At 42.6% G+C, this 18,636-nt stretch overlaps 1 protein-coding gene across 11 annotated transcripts in view; it reads left to right on the forward strand.

Annotated features, from left to right (window-relative positions):
• LOC117422053 (endophilin-B2-like) overlaps positions 1-18,636 on the forward strand; it is a 28,973-nt gene that overhangs the window by 3,558 nt on the left and 6,779 nt on the right. For 2 of the 11 annotated variants that reach the window (XM_058986856.1, XM_058986858.1), the window contains exons 2-8: positions 3,625-3,766; positions 5,011-5,022; positions 6,759-6,887; positions 11,581-11,714; positions 11,863-11,955; positions 14,409-14,471; positions 15,653-15,700. In XM_058986856.1, coding sequence (XP_058842839.1) covers positions 3,625-3,766; positions 5,011-5,022; positions 6,759-6,887; positions 11,581-11,714; positions 11,863-11,955; positions 14,409-14,471; positions 15,653-15,700 — 621 coding nt within the window. The remainder of the gene's footprint in view (positions 1-3,624; positions 3,767-5,010; positions 5,023-6,758; positions 6,888-11,580; positions 11,715-11,862; positions 11,956-14,408; positions 14,472-15,652; positions 15,701-18,636) is intronic. The other 9 variants (XM_058986859.1, XM_058986861.1, XM_058986863.1 and 6 more) reach the window with 5 other exon arrangements.

Consider the following 18,636-nt stretch of genomic DNA (forward strand, 5'->3'; position numbering starts at 1 on the left):
GTGTTGAAACTGAATGAAAGGGACTGGGAATGGGAATTGATTTTAAAAAGGAATTGGAAGTGACCCCGACCCTGCTAGTGAATGTGGGTGTCTGTTTGTTTGGTTTTTTTCAATCAGGTTTCAAATGATCGTTTTTTTTTTCTGTTAGCCTTTGGGCATTATGGGTGAATGCTGAACTAATGCAATTGGTTTAGTTTCGATCCAGGAGCGAGGCTAAATAAAACAGGGCTGTTGTTCTTTTCTCGCGGGTCACATCTTAACTGTCTGGCACACGAGTTTCTCAATAATCCAGAGAGAGAAGGCAGCTGTGTTTTATTATCTGAGCTGTGCCTTATAGAATTCATCATGGAGAGGATAAAGAGAAAGCAGGACATGGAGCAGCCTCTGATGCAACATGCAGATAATGGGATGGATATTGGACACAGGGCGTCTTTGTCATTAATTTCCTTTGGTGTAGCACTTGCTGTTAGCGTTTTCTCTTGTGCTGCCCACCCCCCCTTCATGATCTGTGAAAATTCTCCTCTTCTGAAGCCCCTCCGTCCGCTCTATACAATATGTTACAAAATGCATTGCATAGTCACCAGTTCACTGCTTCAGTTTCGGAGCAGTTTATGTGGCAAGGTTTCATTGAATTTCTGTATATTGATCCACTGTGTGGTTGTGTGTGTGAGGGGCAGTCTTGCTCAACCATGGGGATAGCGATGGTATGAGAACTCTGCTGAAGCAGGAGGTGGTGTTGACAGGGAGTGACAGAGCGTGTAGGATTCGTAGCTGCTTGACTCCTCCCGGAAGCAGATGCCAGTAAGCTTTTGACTATTTTTATAGGCCAGTACACATCACTACAAATGTGACCATGCCAGAAAACATGGCTAGTCACTGGTCATCATGGCTAGTCCATGGACAGACTTTGTTTCTGACTGTATCTTAAAAGACAAATCAAACGAGATAGGGAGAGTGTGTATTCACACTGTAGCAGCTATAAAACACACTTCTTCATTCAAGAGCCGCTTGAACAGAAAGTCTCCCGATTCATCGCTCCCCAGTGAATCGTTACAGTTTCCTTTCTGCAAATGCAAAGGAAATGGACCTGAGTTGTGTTTTTTTTTAATACGGTGATATTTAAAAAAAGCGTTAATTTTATTTGTATTGATTGCTTTAATGTCAAATGAAAGACTTCTTCCAAGTTTACAAATTAAAACCTTGGAAAGGAAAGCGCAGGGCTGTTATTTATGATGCGCTCGGGGTTTCAAGTTGTTTGTGAAGTAGGTTCTGGAAATGTGCTCAAGTCCCTCGGAGGCTATCTCTCTGTAAGAGTGAGGGTCTCGCCACTTTGTCATGCTGCTAAAGTTTATTAACTGCCCAGCACTGCCAGGTTTTGCCTTTCAAAATAATTGTGCAGTAAATAAATAAGAGTCATGACGTTTTAACCAAAGTAAATGAGTTGTATTTCTTTATACTTTCTTGAAAATAGACATTTGTCATTTCTTTATTTGATTTCATAGCCATTCATTCTTTGAGACGGAGCTGGAGTTGTACTGTAAGTCAGAGCTCTCCTGCAACATCTATTAGCTTTGAATCTAGACTATTGCTTCTTTGAATGTAGACCATTGTTGCCTGTCAGTAGTGAGGATATGTGTAGAACACATTTAATTTTTTCCTTCTAACAAGTTGTTTAAATGATCATTTCTCCAGGACCAGGGTTCGAGACCCCTGCTGTAGAGCTGTGGTGTGTCAATAATAGATAGGGCCACCAAACTGCCTTTGTTGATGCGGATCTCTGATACGTCACTGCGATTCAAGCCTCAATGAAGACCCTAGGGGAAGGTCTGTGTAACCCGCTGGAATTGATCACAAGAGCAGTGGGCAGGGAGGCTGGCCCTGGACTCCCAGCAGGGCACTGGGTTGGATCGCAGGGTTTACTCCGAGTCCATTAGAACGCTTACTTTGTTGGTAACTCCACTCTTAAATATGTCTTAGGTATGCCCTATATAAAATAAAAAGATTGGTGTGCTATATAAATAATCCCAGGTGTGGCATGGGTAAGAGCGCCCCCCCTGGCTCACCTAGTAAGAGCATTCGCAGTGCTGGCGAAGGACAGGATCGCTTGGCCACCAGTTGTTTAATTATTCAGTTCCCGTGGAGTGCTTGGTTTTAGGTGTCCACACCCTCCTCCCTCTGGCTTATCTCTTAAAGTGACAGCGCTCTGTAAATGCCAGGGCCGCACAGTAACATCCGTGTCCCAGGCAGGTAGAATCTGTCTAGTCGGAGATCTGCAGCAGCCCTATATAATAACAGATTGCACAGTACAGATGTATTGCAGTAGTTGTTTTCCTGCGGTAGACTGCATCTGCAGCTTGTTAAATTGCTGTGTAGTTTGATTTATTATGCAGGTGATGCGAGGAGGAAAGTAACTCCTCGCTGCTGCACTGAAGGTCCTTATCGGGAAGGCTTGTGACCACTGCATCCTCCACTGTTTCTAACCGCTGTGCAATGTATCACGGCTCCAGTTTTAGAGAGGCTTCCTCTATTAATAAGACCCTTCACGTTGATATTTCTGTTTAATTTTCCAAGCTGTGGGTATTCCTGTGCAGTGGTGTATGTAAAGCGATGTGGAGACTGCAGTGTTTTGCAGAGATCGTTCACACTTTTCTCCTGTCCTTGGTTGTGTCTAATCCTGCTCTAGTACTGTTTTGTTTGTCTAAATGTATTTAATTATTATTTTTTTTAATTCTTTTAAAATGTGTTCTTAAACAAGAGTCCCAGTCTACTTTAAAACCTATTGTGTAAAGAGCTGTTTACTGCTTAACCCTTTCAGGACCAAGCAGTTAAGTATTTTTTTATATATTCTGCTAGAGATACATGTATAGAAACGTGTTATTCTATGACCTGAGGGACCTTACAATACTTCCTGAAAGTTTTGTTGAAAAATATTGATGTTTGGGCAAATTACAAGACATTGTTTCACCTGATTGCAATGACATCATACACGTTTATTCTCAGGGGCTTTATAAGCAATAATAGACACTACTCTAGATTGTATTTTCTCAAAATAAATATTTATTAATAATAGTTAGTCCATAATTATCAGTAATAAGATGGCATAAATGTTCTAATATAATTCAAAGTTAAATGCATCAGATTTACAGTGTTTCCCTTTTTTAATTTGCTCTAAACAAGTTCCTGTGATTTTTAGTTTCTGCTTTTGGCTCTTCCTGGCTGCTGTAAACTGTCTCTGCCCTTTAGACACCAAATGCCCCTCTCAGAAAAAACTATTAGATTGTCATTCTGATTTGATGTATTCCTGTCATTTAAGACTGTCTGTTTAAAAGGGCATTGCTGGAGTTTTCCACGACCAACGGGACAATTGTCTCAAGAAAATTGCAGAAAATTATAGATGTTATCGGAGGGAGAGTTATGCAACGTACTGGTGCTTTAAAAGTGGTTTAAAATGTTCTGATTTAAATAAATAAATAAGTTAATAAAATAAAAACACTGCTCAACACTATCGGTTTGTTCTTCATTGGTTTCAAAATTAAACGAGCAACGTAATGAAATTCTGAAATAGTTACCGTCATGCTTGATTTAAAAGTCTCTTTCTTTTTCTCTCTCCCTGTCTCCTCCCAGTTCACAGAGGAGAAGTTAGGCCAGGCAGAGAAGACTGAACTAGACGCTCACTTTGAGAACCTGCTGGCCCGGGCCGACAGCACCAAGAACTGGACCGAGAAGATCTTCCGGCAGACCGAGGTTCTGCTGCAGCCCAACCCAAGTAAGACCTGCCTGAAACCCCAGCGTTGCCTCCGCCTCTGCTGCACAGTGGAGCCGCACAGACTGGGAGAAATTCAGGAAATCCAGGGCGGTGGGGAGGGTCACACGGTCAGCGGAGCGCAGGTTCACATCCTGGTGGCTTTGCAAAGTCCCCAAAGGGCCTGAATAAATGAGATTGTCTTTTTTTGTTTTTATTTCCTCTTCCTAGTTGAGATGCTTGTTGATTCCCAGCCTGTAAAATTGGCAACAGGAGAGGGAGATTTTAATAGATATTCAAGAAGGTCAGGTGGGATTCAGTTACCCCAGTCTTCCACATGATGATGCAGCTTTGATTACTGAAGAACTCCCATGCTCAGAGCTGCTGTATAACCCAGCAGTGCTAGCTACTGCCAGTTCCCTCCAGCTAAACGAAATGCTCCTGACCGATTAGATAAAGGGGATAGCTGTGTTGTAGGGCATACAGGGAAAACTGCTTTCTAGAATCCCAGGGCTAATTGAATAAACCACATACTGTAACAAATAGCTGTAATTTCCTATTCGTCCAATACTAACTTTATGTAGCACATATTTTTTTTTTTTCCAGCAGGGTGTCTGGGATGTATGTCAGAATTGTGTTGTGAATTTCAGGTGATAAAGCTGCCCCAGATGTATTTTTTTGTAGATACTGATCAAGGTTAATTTCAGCGCTCGTCTGTGCTCCCCGTGGGTGGTTATCGATAGCATGCGTAGATCACGGCACGCCTTCACGTCTCTGCTGCTCCTGCATCTCCTGCAGCACCTTGTCAAAAAGCACAGTTAACTGGCAACGGCTTGACCTTTTGAGACTGAATAAATACAGTGATGTAGCGGTACACTTTGAGAAACCGGAGAAGGAATCCGCAGCACATTAAAACACTTATATCTGACATTTGATGGCAAATTGCAGCCTCAGGTATCGGCAGTTGGTGTGTAGTAGAAACCTATTTTTTTTTCTTGCACTGTTAATGTATTGATTTACCATTTTAAGGGCTTGGGGACTGCGTGAGGAAAGTGGAGCGAGGGTTCAAGGCTTGACGCTGTTCAGAGTATGTAGAAAGTGTCAAACCCCCTTGTATTGTGATCAGCTAATTTAAAGTATAAAGTGGGACGGGGCAATCCGTCAGCCTGCACCATCTCCTCCTTCCCAAGCCTCTGTACTGTAATGCCTGTAGTCTTGAGCAGGGCATTCTAACCTGTCCTTTTCTGTGTTCATCTCACATGCTACAGTAGATAACACGGGTAAGTCTACATTTCTTAACGGTACTCCATGCTGTTGGGTCTTCATTTCCTAGATAAAGCAGCAGCAACTGTACTTGGTTGGTTCGAAGCTACCCCTTGCTGGAGTTTATAGACCCAGCTGGTCCTGGTTTTAATTGGTTCATTTGTCTGCCGTTGACAGGTAGTGATTTCAGGGCTAGCCATGCATCCAGTCCTGGGCTTCAGACCTTGTTTTCGGTATATTCTTGAAATGACCGGGGGCCAGGAGTTTGAACAATCCGGCCCCTGCTAGGTCCTCGCACTTCACAGCATGATCAAGTCATGCCTGAGTCTGTAAGTTTACCAGTAGAGGAAGGACATCTTTTAAACATCAGACCCCCCCTCTCCCAATAGTTTAAATAACAGGTGCAGGGCTAGTGCTAGTTTCAAGCCCTATGACCCACAAAGCACGCGTGCAAAGCAGTGACACCTGTCGTGAAGGTGGATCAATCAGAACCGCGTTCCAGCGAGTTGCTGCCGACACCTCAGTGCAGTAAGAAGTCCACTGGAACCACCCTGGGGGTGGGCAAGCAGAGCCAACGCATCTGGATGGTATTCATTTCCTCACAAAAAAAAGTCATCTCTGGTCTTGGAATGTAGTTCTCCGTTTAGGGTCGTGCTCCATTCTATCGTGAATAACGGCATGTGTTTGGGTTTTGTAGTCGAACCATGTCTTAAAATGACCATTGGGTGATTTTCTTCAAATGCATTCCACATGATCGCTATTGAAAAGCTCATGCCGACCAGTCCCCCTATTAAACAGTTCTGTGTAAGATGTTCCCGGAGTGGTGTTTGACCTCACCCTCTCGCATCCTACAGAAAGGTTTCTTGTGATTAGAAGACATGCACACGCACACGCACTGCCCTTTTAAAACGAACTTGGGAATCAGAAAACACCCAATGACATTTTAAAAGTTACAATGCTACATTGATCGGATCCTCTCTGCATTCAAGACAAGAGAAGAGCCGCATTACAAACCAAACGCATTTAAACTACAGCAGATTGGTGCATCACAGAGCAGTGTAGTGTGCACTGCAGCCGGGTTGTGATTTCAAGTTGAAATCGCAATGTGCTGTGCCAGTATGCAGTGGTTTTAAGCCAGTGGCTGGTGTAATAGGGCTACGGTAGTTCTGTGTATTAAAGTATTGTTCCTCACGTGCATGAGTTTGCTTTGTTTGTTGTTTTTTGTGTGCTGAGTTTTACATTACGACTAAGGAATCATCTGAAAGGGTCACTAGAATACACGTGAGGCCACATTTACAAAGCTTGTGCTCCAGTGAAAATGCGCACCACTATCTTTCTGTAAGAGAGAAATGGCAAAAAGTGTTAAATCTCTGACCGTGCTTTATATTAAGGATCCAGATTTTTACTATTTTCAATTGATTTGTTGTTAAGAAATGAACAGTGAAAAAAATACCAAAATTACAATTTGTCAACATTGCAGAGCACTGTTCCTTACAGTGTTGAAATAATTTATGTGAATTAATATTACTGTATAAGAAAACGAGACTGCAAGATTATAACTCAAAATGTCTGCAGCATTTTTGATTTGGCTAAGGAGTGCTTGCATGACTTACACTTTCTGGAGCAGAACCTGTGTGAGACTGTCACCCCCTGGGCTGTGCTGTTTAACTCTAAACGGCACAGCCAATAGGGAGCCCTGGCTAGTCTCTTGCCACTCCCCTCCAAACCCCGCCTGTCTCCTCCCCTCGCCCAGGTGCTCGCATCGAGGAGTTCCTGTATGAGAAGCTGGACCGGAAGCTCCCCTCCCGCACCACCAACGGAGAGCTCCTGGGTCAGTACATGCTGGAGGCTGCTAACGAGTTTGGACCCGGGACTCCTTACGGTAAGTGCATGTTACAGTGTCCTCCCCTATGTACAGTGTTGGACACATCACTACATTAAATCAGTTCATTCATTCATTCATTTTTTGCAGGGATGGAAATAAGACTCCCATTGCATAGGATTTTGATCCATTCCTGGTTTCACTATGAGTTTAATAACACCTGAGCTTCTTACCGCTACACTGTGGCTAATCAAGTGTGTATTAAAATCTCTTTGCCTGGCATGAAACCACAGCAAAGTCCTCAACAGTGCAGTGCCAGCCACATCAGAGCTAGTTTACAACTTTCAGAGGCTGGCGAGGAGAAGCACTGAATTACAGTCTCTTGAAGCCTCCCCTTTAATGATGAGCAATTGCAGGAGAAAGACTGCACACAGATTTTTTTTTTCTCTGACTTCATGGAAAATTGGGATCAGATTTCAGAGTGTAGTAAATTAGGGTGATAATTGGAACTCGGCAGCGCTATATCTTCGACTGTGACGTTGTCGCCCACACACATACAAACTACCTCCTGTTTCATTGCTGTTGCCATCTGGGCTCTCCTGCTCTCTGAACCTTCTCCTATTTCCATGTTTTATTTTTATATATATATATCTCCATCCTGTGAAGTGTAGGCTTCATTTCTTTACAGTACTTGAGCTTCTCTGCTTGTGCCGCTCCTGAGTTTTTACTTGTATGTGGAGTGGAAAGAAATGTAGCGATGCAGGGATGGAAGTAAGACTCCTGTTGCATAGCAGTTTGATCCACTCCTGATTTTACTGTGAGTTTTTAATACACGCCTGAGCCTGTTACCTACACCCTGTGGCTAATCAGGCTCCTGGAAGGGTTGAAACTGCTATGCAAGGAGTCTTATTTCCATCCCTGCGATGTGTGAAAGAATTTGCTACTGGCACCAGAACTGGAATTCAAAAATAAAGATTCTTACCCCAGTGTTGCATGAGTAGCACAGTGTCTGGCTACAGCAGGTGGTCTTGCAGGAAGTTACAGCAACGGTAGTAACATGTAAAGCTTGTACAGTATATCGCAGAATAGGAGCAAGGAACCGCTTTTTATTGAGATTTCAAAAGCGTTCGCCACCAACATTTTATTTAATAACCTTCACGATGCTCCCAGTGGGGAAATATAAAAACGCTTGAAGGATGTCAATCGCAATCGTATTTCCTGATTTAATAGACAGTTTATGGCCACCAGGAAGTGAGTTGGGAGCTATAGTAATGACTTGAGGATCCCTACATGTGCCATGCTTTTTCGTGTGGAATAATTGCTGCCGACGAGATGCTAAATTGTCTTGATGAGACCGGGGGAGTGTTCTGGGGTTAATGGCATGTCGTCTTTATAACCGTTTAAAAGCAATTTGCACTTTTCTACAGATAGCATTGGTTTCCAAAGTTCACATCAATTATTGGTGTTATCGATGCTTCACTAATGCATGTGTTTCAGTGTGACGGGTGAACAGCCCCCATTAGCCCAGTTATTTAAAGAGGAAACATCTGGTACAGATCTTTCCAACCTTTTGGTTTATACCCATGCCAATAACTAGGAGGTCTATAAAGAGCTATATATAGTGTGTATATAAAGAAAGACAGCAGCATACAATATGTTTAGTTCAGTAAAACTGAATAGCTGGCTGAATATTAGCAAAAACATTTTTAAAAAATAGATGAGATTTAACCAGACTGCATGGAGACACAGTTTCAGCATGTTCATTAAACGCGTGTCTTGCTTAAACGCTTTATTTGCATTTTGCCCGTACTTCCAAAGACTACCGATGTGATCTATTATTGTGCTAATAAAACGCTGTCACATTAAGTTCCCTGCAGATCATCTAATCCAAATGGAAACTTCTCATCACAGCAGTAGTAAACGCCTGCGTGTTTTCAAGTCTGAATCTAGAAACTACCGTGCGCTTGAACTGCGTGGGAGGAAGATTTGGATCTTCTGGTGACACAAAAGCTGGAAAAAAAATAAATAATAATTACTCGCAGCAATTGACTCTCAGTTAGATTCTGATCATGAATAATAGTATTTTTTACTTTGAAGTTCTGTCAGGGTAATGGATACAAATGCAAGACCATTAGCCCAGTATGGGAGCCTAAAATGCAGCTGCCTGTACAGCACTAGACAAACGGACCTTGAGCATTTCATAAAATTGCTCGGGCTAAACCCTGTACAAAAACTACAGAGACCCACATACATCTGTACTCGTGAGCCCTTGGAGAAAAGGATGGTAAATGCTGGACCTGAGGCAAACCATTCTGTGATGTTCTTGCCTCTTCATGTGTGAGTGCTATTTAAAAATACAGCTTTCATGAACCCTGACAGCACTGAATGCATCTTGTGTTGTGTTTCCATTCGCAGTGCAGGGTAGCTCCCCCCTCACAAATCAATGCACTCTCAGTCCCTCTCAACAGCAGTGCTCTTGCCAGTGGAGAACAATGAGGGACAGGCTCCCAGGCTCTCTGATCACGCTTCTGCCTGGTGCAGGTGCTGTTAACTGCGTTGCTGAATTCACTGCTGGATGTTACCAGATTGCTCCAAAACCCAACGACGAAATCGCTGCTACTGGACTCCTATGAATGCCCCTGTCACAGTCAGCAATGACATAGCCTGGATTCGAACCTGCGATCTACAGGCTATAGGGCACATCCTGCACTCCACGTGGAGCGCCTTTACTGGATGCACCACTCGGGAGCCCTATTACTGTGGTATATTTCACTGAACTAGTCAAATCCGATTTATAAAGAGTGAAGCATAGTGGTGGTAACAAAACGACTAGACATTGATGAACACGCTCTCAGATGACTCGGTATGCTCCAAGCAGAAGGAGAGAAAGACAATAGGCTGGATTCTGTCTCCTCTTTACCCCCCAAATTGTTTTCATAAAGGAAAAACTCAACCAAGTGTCTTATGAAACCAGGAATCAACAACCCAGATACTGACTGCAGTCTTTTGAAGTGGTTTCTTATTTGTTGTAGGGAGCACTTGAGTTAATGAAGGTGCTCTTAGTCGTGATCCAGCAGCGTGAGAGAGACCGCGTAGAGCTGTCTCATTAAAACCGTATTCAAACGAAAGGCTTGGAGTGCCTCGTTAAGCTAATGCAATTCTCCTTTATGGCTGTTTTAAACGTTAATCTAGTTAGAGGATAAACTGATTACAACTAATTTTATTTGGAAGGCTTTCAAATTGATTTTAAGGGTGGTGTTTTTACAGCTGTATATTTTTTTCTATCTGTACAGAAAAAAAAAAAAAAAAACTAATGCTGGGCTTTGAAGTTAAACCTAAAATCTGGATTTGAGGTTTAACACTACATTATGAAAAATACACAACTCATTTTTGCTTCTTCTGCAGCCAAAGTTATGGTCTTATTTAGTCATTTAAAGGACGGTGGTATTTAGATCTGCCAGTGTTAAGTCAATTGAATAGACCCCAGTAAGTTTTAATTTCTGCTATAAAGTTTTATATTGATGCAAGATGAACTGCTTATTATAATTGAACAAGTATTGTTTTTATCTCCAGTGTTTTAATTAACAACCATCACACTGAAGAAATGAAAAAAGATTGTTTGATAAATTATTAAACGCAATTTAATCTTGCAGTAACTTATAGAACTGTTATATATTGAAATGTACTGCAACAGGACGAGTTCCACACACCAGTGTCAGGATCGAAAGGGACGTGAGGGTGGAAATGCCAAAAGGCTGAATTTTATATATCCTAGTTTAGAAATCCTAGAAGAAAGTGTCTTCCATTGAAAGACTTCTTGTAGTATTTCTGAGCACTGTGTTTAATAGCTGTGGATGATAACCTGTGCAATGTGAGGGGAGTGCCCGGCTCAGCCTGCCTTTTATTCTCTTGTGTTCGAGCTGATGGATGGACAGTTCGATAGGCACTGCTGTTCGGTTTCTCTCTTTCTTTTAAATTGTGAGTTTTGCTGCAGGCTGTAAATTATTGATTGCAGCAAGCTGTGCCCAGAGTCTGCTGTTAATGTCAGAGCAAGGCTGCTTTCAGCGTGCAGCTTTGTGCTGCGTCCTATCGCTAGCGCAGGAACGGATGCGTCTTTTTGAAAATATTTCAACAGTTTTTTTTTTTTAAACTTGTGAAAATACAAAATGAAATCCTCGTAGGAGCAGGGAGGGCGTTTTCATGTTTTAGTTTTTGATTTTTGAAGAGAGCTATGTTAATGCAAGCTGCTGTAGGAACCTCGTAAATCATTTACCTGTTTGGGTTAGAAACAGGCTAGATTTAATAAAATGGTTTTGCAGTCCTGGAAAAATGAATCCTGCTTTCCGACTATGATTTTATTTGTGGTTTATAGCATGATGAATTGAAATGTCTTGTATTGCATTGAATTTTTTTTTCCCCCTCAAAGTATTAGGCATGAAGCAAAAGAAAGGTCTAATGGATTTCTCCAGTGCAAAGCTGCATTAACCAGCCTCTTTCATGTCAGAGATGTACCGAGTCTCAGTGGAATAGCCATGGCTCACAGTAGCACCCAGACTATTTTCAATGCCTGATCCTTTCTTAAACTCTCTGGTTTAAGTCTGTATCGATTCTCTTCCCCCCCCTCCCCCCCCCCCCTCTCCATTCAGAGATCCCTCATTCTTGTACCTCAGAGGTGGCCCGTCCACCCGAGGCTGTTCCCCCTTGCCGGTAGAGATCCTGTTTTGACCCTGCTGTCCTGTGTGTCTGTTTTCAGGGAGCACCTTGGTAAAGGTCGGAGAGAGCCAGCGTCGGCTCGGGGGGGCGGAGCGGGAGTTCATGCAGTCCACGGCCATCAACTTCCTGACCCCGCTGAGGAACTTCCTGGAGGGAGACTGGAGAACCATATCTGTGAGTCTGGGAGCAGCTTCGGCGGGGTCCTCATTGTTTCGAGGGTGGCTTCACCGCGCCTGATTTAGTGATGCCATGTCCCACGCTTCTCTCTCTCTCTCTCTCTCTCTCTCTCGCTCTCTCTCTCTCGCTCGTTGTTTTTATGCAGAAAGAACGGCGACTTCTCGAGAACCGGAGACTGGACCTGGATGCCTGCAAAGCCCGGTTAAAGAAAGCGAAGACCGCAGAGGCCAAAGCAGCTGTAAGTGTCTTGCTCTGTCTCTCTCTGTCTGTCTCCCTGTCTGCTTCAGCATTGCACTGTGTGTATGCGCTCTCTGAGTACAGGAAACAAGACTGTGAAATCCGAAATTACACCGACATCCAAAACCCAAATGCACGTTTTAGCTGGTTAAACACCAGAGAGCTGTAGGTCAACTCTATACCATTTTTATACAGTGTATTATTTGGCACTGTTAAAAGGCCCAAAAACATCAATAATCTTTGACAGCTTTTGATAGTACTTTATCAATGATGATAGCAGCATAATTAAAATCTCATCCCAGCCTTCCTCGTCAAACTGTAGTGCAGAACACAGTTTGCGTGACACATAATGTCTTGGGTGGTAAACACTCGGAGCACCCCCCTTCCCCGTGGTCTGCGGTTTGCTGTAGTACTGTATGATAAATTCACATACACTGCCGATACCATTGAAATGCTTTCAGTAAGCTGTAAGTAGTGGGAGAGATTTTAATTTAAAATTCAAGGTAACATCTAAGCATACATAACTCAATGTACAGGGTTGGCAAAGTCGCTTGACTTTGGGAGTATGTGTCCGATGTAAACCGAGACTGGCACTAGCAAAGTAGAAACCCAAGGGGAACGCTTAGATGCAATAATAAGTGGCCATAGGGGGTGCTATTAAAGACCACAGGTCCATATCACATGGTTCTTCTACTGTGGGCAGTTATGAAGCTGTGTGTTTGAGTCCTCGGCTGTAGTAGATAATTCAGGCAGCCAGCATTCACACCTCCATCAGTGTCTGGTAAAACTCCTGCACTCAGAGGGTTGTCTCCTTCACCATTCTTTAGTCAATCTTCAGTCGATTTTTAGAAAAAACAAACTGACCAACAACAAAAAACAACATACTGATTGTACTAACACCTTTTTCTGTTGTAATCTGCGCAGTGTGAGGGAGATGTGAGTATCGCTTTGTGCATTGTGTTGCTGTGATCATATTCACCTAGAATACTAATCCTTTTCCTTCTAGATGTAATACTAAAAAAGTAGCTGTAAGAAAATTGATGAAAAGTTTATTACAAAAAAATGAATATGTATGATTTTATTTATTAGTTTTTGGTTTTAGAACTAGAATGTTTGCAGCAAAATAAAGTGATTTAATTGTTTTGTGTTTTTTAATTTCGATGTGTCGTTTGGAAAGATATAGTGGAGCCAAACGGATATGATATTTAATGTTTTATTTTTTAAATCTTTTTTGCACCATGCATTATTTTTGCCTGGCGATTTGTTAAATTGGCTACGTATTGGCCCTAAAGCACAGAAAAAAAAGTGCTGTTCTCTCCACTATACCTTCTATTTGTCATATGAAATCATAAACCAGAATAACAAACGTGACATGCTGTTTGGTTTGAGGCAGAAAACAAATATGATTTTCTTGTCTGTTTAAAGGTCATGTTTGATCTAACCCATAGAGTGTGGTGCAGCAGACAGACAGTCCTTTGTTTAAAACCACACGTTACTTAAAATATCAGTGCCCAGACCATGTGACACACACCTGTCATTCGAATGTGTTCCTTTTAAAAAAAAATTGGAATATGAATACATTCTGATCAAGCTCCTAGCCTGGTTCTGATGAAACCTGACCTTTAAAAACATGCATGGCTAGTGCCACAGAGAATACATCTTTTGTAAAGACTTGTGTTCCAGTGAAGCCTCATTAATAAGCGCTGTCTATATCCAGTCTGGTTAGCAGCCTCCTGGAGGGATTCTGAGCAGCAGACTGTAAATAAAGTCACATGGTCAACCCCATTGTCATGCAGATACATTTGTGACAGAGAAAGCAAGTGGCCTTCTCTGAGATTCGCAGGCTGCCTGCCCTGAATCGGAATATTTCATCTGGAGAATCTGCAGCGTGTTTTTAACAGAAAGCTTTGCACCCATTTCCTGTCCCGATTGGAAATTGCTGTCCCATTTTGCTATCAGAATGCCACCCCTGCTTGGCAGCGCTTTATTGAAGAGGTTTGACTCTGTGCTGAGGTAGCACACTTACTCCTAGCTTCATGCTGACCTTACTACTGTAGTTACTGTGATTTGTTGTAGATCAGGACTGTGTCCTAAGAAGGAGCTTCTTGAATTAGACCCAGACCAGCGGTGACTGAAAGTCATTCCTGTCTGAGCGTTGTAATGGGGTCTCAGCACAATGTCCACCTTTGCCCCTGGGGTCAAAGATTGAAAATGTGGGTAGCGGACATACCCTCTCACCCAATAGAGGGGTGTCCTCTCAGGGGGAGGGTCAAGAGAGCAAAGGTTAAAGGGTATGGGAGGGGCCACGCTCACGATGCTGTAGAGAGATGTATGGAGAGATTAGTAGAGCTTGTATCACTATTAACTCTTTATTTATGTATTGATTGATTTCTCCTTTTACATATGTTTGTGTTGATGCATGATTTGTATGTAAACTCTGTTCCCCGCTTGTAGGCCATACCCGATTTTCAGGAGACTAGGTCCCGTAATTATGTGCTGTCTGCCAGTGCATCTGCGGTAAGGCGCCCAGACAACCACATGCACCCACGCACACGCACACGCACACGCACACACTGCCACAATCCCTCATCTGAGGCTACGATCACAAAACCTTTTCAGCATTTTTGACAAAACCCCTGACTTCAGCAGCAGGAGCCTGTTCAATTGTCTGTGACACCAGGATGAGTTCGATGCATCGTCCCTGATCCTGATGTGTGATCTGATGCAGACCAGTGCTTTCGATTTGGCAGGTTTGTTCACGTCGGAGGGGGTGTGACCCCGCTGTTCACAGCAAAGCAGTTTAATACGATTGCTGTTTCTCCTTGTTGCAGTGGAGGGGGAGAATGGAAGAAAAGAGAGAATGTGACACTTCTGCATTTGCTGTTCTGTAATTCCATACAGCACCCGGCCCTCTGAGCCTGTCTGCCTTGCTCATCCGTTACATTAGACTCTAGAATCCGAACCCTGCTTCTAAACTAGCGTATAATCCAAACCATGCCGCTATAGCAGCTGTAGAAAACAAACTTCAGTACCTCAATTATGTGATGGAAGTAAGACTCCCATTGCATAGCACTTTGATCTGTTCCTGGTTTTTGCTATGAGTTAAATAAAACACAACCTGAGCTTATTCCCTATACACAGGCTGATCAAGCTTGTGGTAAAACCTGGAATGGGTGAAACCGCTATGCAATAGGAGTCTTATTACAATCCCTGGTGTGCACCCTTTGGAGCCAGCCTGTCACTCCACACACAAAGAAATATACATGCATACAATTATTTGCTGTTAATTCTCCGTTGATGAGAAGTTCCTCACTTATTACTGATCACATTGATTGACCAGCCTGTCCCATTCAGATGAAGCAGCAGACAGTGAGGGGATGCAGTACACCAGTGAACTATGGCTGATGGCGTGACTCAATTTGTTGAAAAGGTTGAACGATCTCTTGCTGCTTTGCTTATGGCATGTCACTGGGGAGTCTTTTTATTGTTCGGAAGAGGTTGAAACGCCAGGCTGATAAAAAGCAGCCCCGGTACGACACCATAGCGGTTACATATCCTTTACTGCCCTCCTTCAAATTTTAAAAGGGAGCTCCAGAGAGGCGTGGTTTTCCCTTCGGGGAGAGCGTTCTGTGTGATCCAGCAGTTCCGCCTCTTCATTCCGATACGTTCTGTCTTCTGAATGTGATTGTTTTAAACAGATTGCACCTCTTGTGTGCCGTAGCGCTGGGTGTGTTTCTGTTAAAAGGGTATGTAATGCCGTCTTTTTGATTTTGTCTGTTTTTAAATCGTTAAACAAACAACATTTTAAAATACTATTAACCTTTACCAGCAGCTTTGAATCTCTAGATTTTAGAATTTATACTTAGTAATTATTCCATTTCCTTTGAGTGTGTTTAAAACACCAGTTACATTGCCTCAATTTGAAATGCCACGTCCATGCCAACATTTAAAATGTGTTTCTAATGTCCTCACTGGTTCTCGTATATTCTGTGAAGTGGAGGCAGCTGGCCTGTTTACAGTACTTCTCTGCAATCTGTATGAACTCGTGTCTTGAATATGAATTCAGCCACAGGAAACAGACGCCTTTAAACGCAGAAAGGCCTCAAGTGGAAGATACTATTAAGCGAGGAAAGGGGTGTGCAGCACATCAATGGAGGGGTCTAAAGGAGTAGTAACCAAGGTTACATTTTTATAAAAGAATTAGCCTTTTATTAGTAAAACAATTCCTTCCTGTGTTACGGGTAAAAGGACCCCACCTGACCCCACTGCTAATAGGAACCTGTGGGGTCAGGTGGGGGTTATATAACCTGCAACACCTGGAAGCCATCAAGGTAGGCAAAGCCGAGGTCAATCGCAGTCAGGCCTCTGCTTTTACACACCGACCTCGCAGGGCTTTTAAATGTTGGTAAAAAGAGACGCAAAAATAAAAACGTGCTGTTCGAACAACACACTCAAAGACTTGTTTCGTGATTGTGCTCGCTGTGTTTCTTTTCACTGTTAAAAATGTTGAGCTGAAAGAACGGAAGACATATTGAACTGTTCAATAGCAGCCGGGGGTAATTGAATGTGGTGTGTGTGTGTGTGTGTGAGAGAGCCTTGTTCAGGACTATCATTGCTAAACTACACACTGTTTGAAAAGTATAGAGGCACATATATGAATATATCTAGACATCTTAGTCTGGTAGACCAAGGTACTGAGAACTTTATGAAGGAGTGCTGGCCAAGACTATGAGTTATATGAGCTCTATGCTATAAATCATAATGGCTTTATGTTGTGAATTATATTAGCTCTGTGTTATAAATGATATTAGTGCAATGGTATGATAGGCCCCCTCATTGCTTATGGCTCTCTTGTTTTGGGTTCTGTGCTTGTATTTTATACTATGGTTTGGAGTATTTAGATATTACAAGGACAGGAATATCGTAGTTCAGTTTTTTGCCTGGTAAAAGATCCCTCCCTGTGCTGTAGATCCGTGCAGGGATGGAAACATAACTCTGATTGTATAGCGGTTTGATCCATTCCTGGTCCTTTTTAGCTATACGCTGTGGCTGATCGAGCTTGTGTTAAAACCTGGGATGGATGAAACTGCTGTGCAATAGGAGTCTGATTTCCATCGCTGTAGTTTTACAGTCCTGTTATGTGACCTGCCACACTGGGAGTGATTTCAATTAGTCTGTCCAAATTAAATTCTAAATAAACAAGCAAATAAAGATCAACACACGAGAAGAGGGGCCAGTGATCAGGCAAGTGAAAGGCATAATTTTGGTATGCACTCCTTTTAAGTTCTAGATGAAGCCTATAAATTGTAAAAAAAATAATATTATTGGTGTAAAATTCATCTAAAGCATCATTGATCCTATATGTGAAGAAACAAGGTTTAATCAAACTGCTGTACATGTAATGCATTATGAGAACTGCTGCATGTTACTAAGCAAGGTAGTTAGCAAACTGTTGCACTCTTGGCAACAGTTTAATACAAAAAAACACTTGCCGTTGTAAATCTGAAAGAAGGCATCCTGAGCATGTGTTCTACATGAGCGACGAAGGCAGCCATAAATCACAACCTTGGTCCCTCAGTTAAAAGGCATACTTATTTCACATAGAAAGTTGTGGATGAACGTGGAAGCTTCAGTGTGGATAGGGGGGATGAGTAGGTGACGGGGCATCTTTGGCAAATCTAAACTTATTGACACGGTGGTTGTATTGAAATGCAAACCCCTTGGTGTTCCCCCGGGTTTGTGCGAACACCACCTGCCGTTAAGGATGCGAATGGAACAGCATTATTTCATCACAAGAGCAGCAATATGTTTTCTCTTCTTCCTCTCTCCGCTACACTAAGCATGAGTGTCTGCCCACTCCACACTGCTGCTTGGAGTCTCTCTCACCCAGGCTACAGCTTCCTGTGCTGCCAGACCAGCCTGTGCACAGACTGCTGCTGCTCCTATAAGATTGAGAACGGTACCAGAATCACTGTTGTGTTGTAATGCTGAGCAAGCTGCCTCCAGTTATAAAGCTGTTGGGGTGGGGGGTACGACTCTAAACTAGCAGTCGGTCAATTACAAATCTTCCCACCAGGATAGCGTAGCTGTCGAGCAAACAATTTTTTATTTTTATTTATTTTTCTCGCATAGCAGTTAAGCCACCCTTTCAAATGTAAAATTCAAATGGCAAGATAACTTTATGAGTTTGATTTGACCAAATGGGGAGTAATGCTTGAACATAATGAGATCTCTATTATTATTATTATTATTATTCTCTCAATTGTTCTAAATTTTATTTTTACCCTTCAGCCGATACAAAGGGTGCATTTTTTTGTAATGTGTAATTCCTGTGACCTATGTATAATAGGAAAAAAAAAAAAAAAAACCACAGAAAACATTTAAACAGTCATTCAAGGGAATAGTGGGTGATAAAAACAAATAACTATCCTTTCTTCTGGGGGCCTGGGTTCAAATCGGCCTCCAAAGAGACTGCTCCCTGCACCCTGAGAGGGTGCAAATGGAGGGGGCTTTTCAGTCCTGCCCTGCTAGTAACTCCATCACACCCATCGTGCAAGGAGCTGGCAGCCCTACTGAGAGAGACTCTTAACATTGACTCCTAGCCGCCCAGTCTAACTGTCACATTCAACTGCTGAGTCACTACAAGATTCCAACACTCATCAACTTTCTTGTTGCTGTGTGG

Source organism: Acipenser ruthenus, chromosome 15 (genome assembly GCF_902713425.1).
Source record: "Acipenser ruthenus chromosome 15, fAciRut3.2 maternal haplotype, whole genome shotgun sequence".
NCBI classification, from domain to species: domain Eukaryota; kingdom Metazoa; phylum Chordata; class Actinopteri; order Acipenseriformes; family Acipenseridae; genus Acipenser; species Acipenser ruthenus.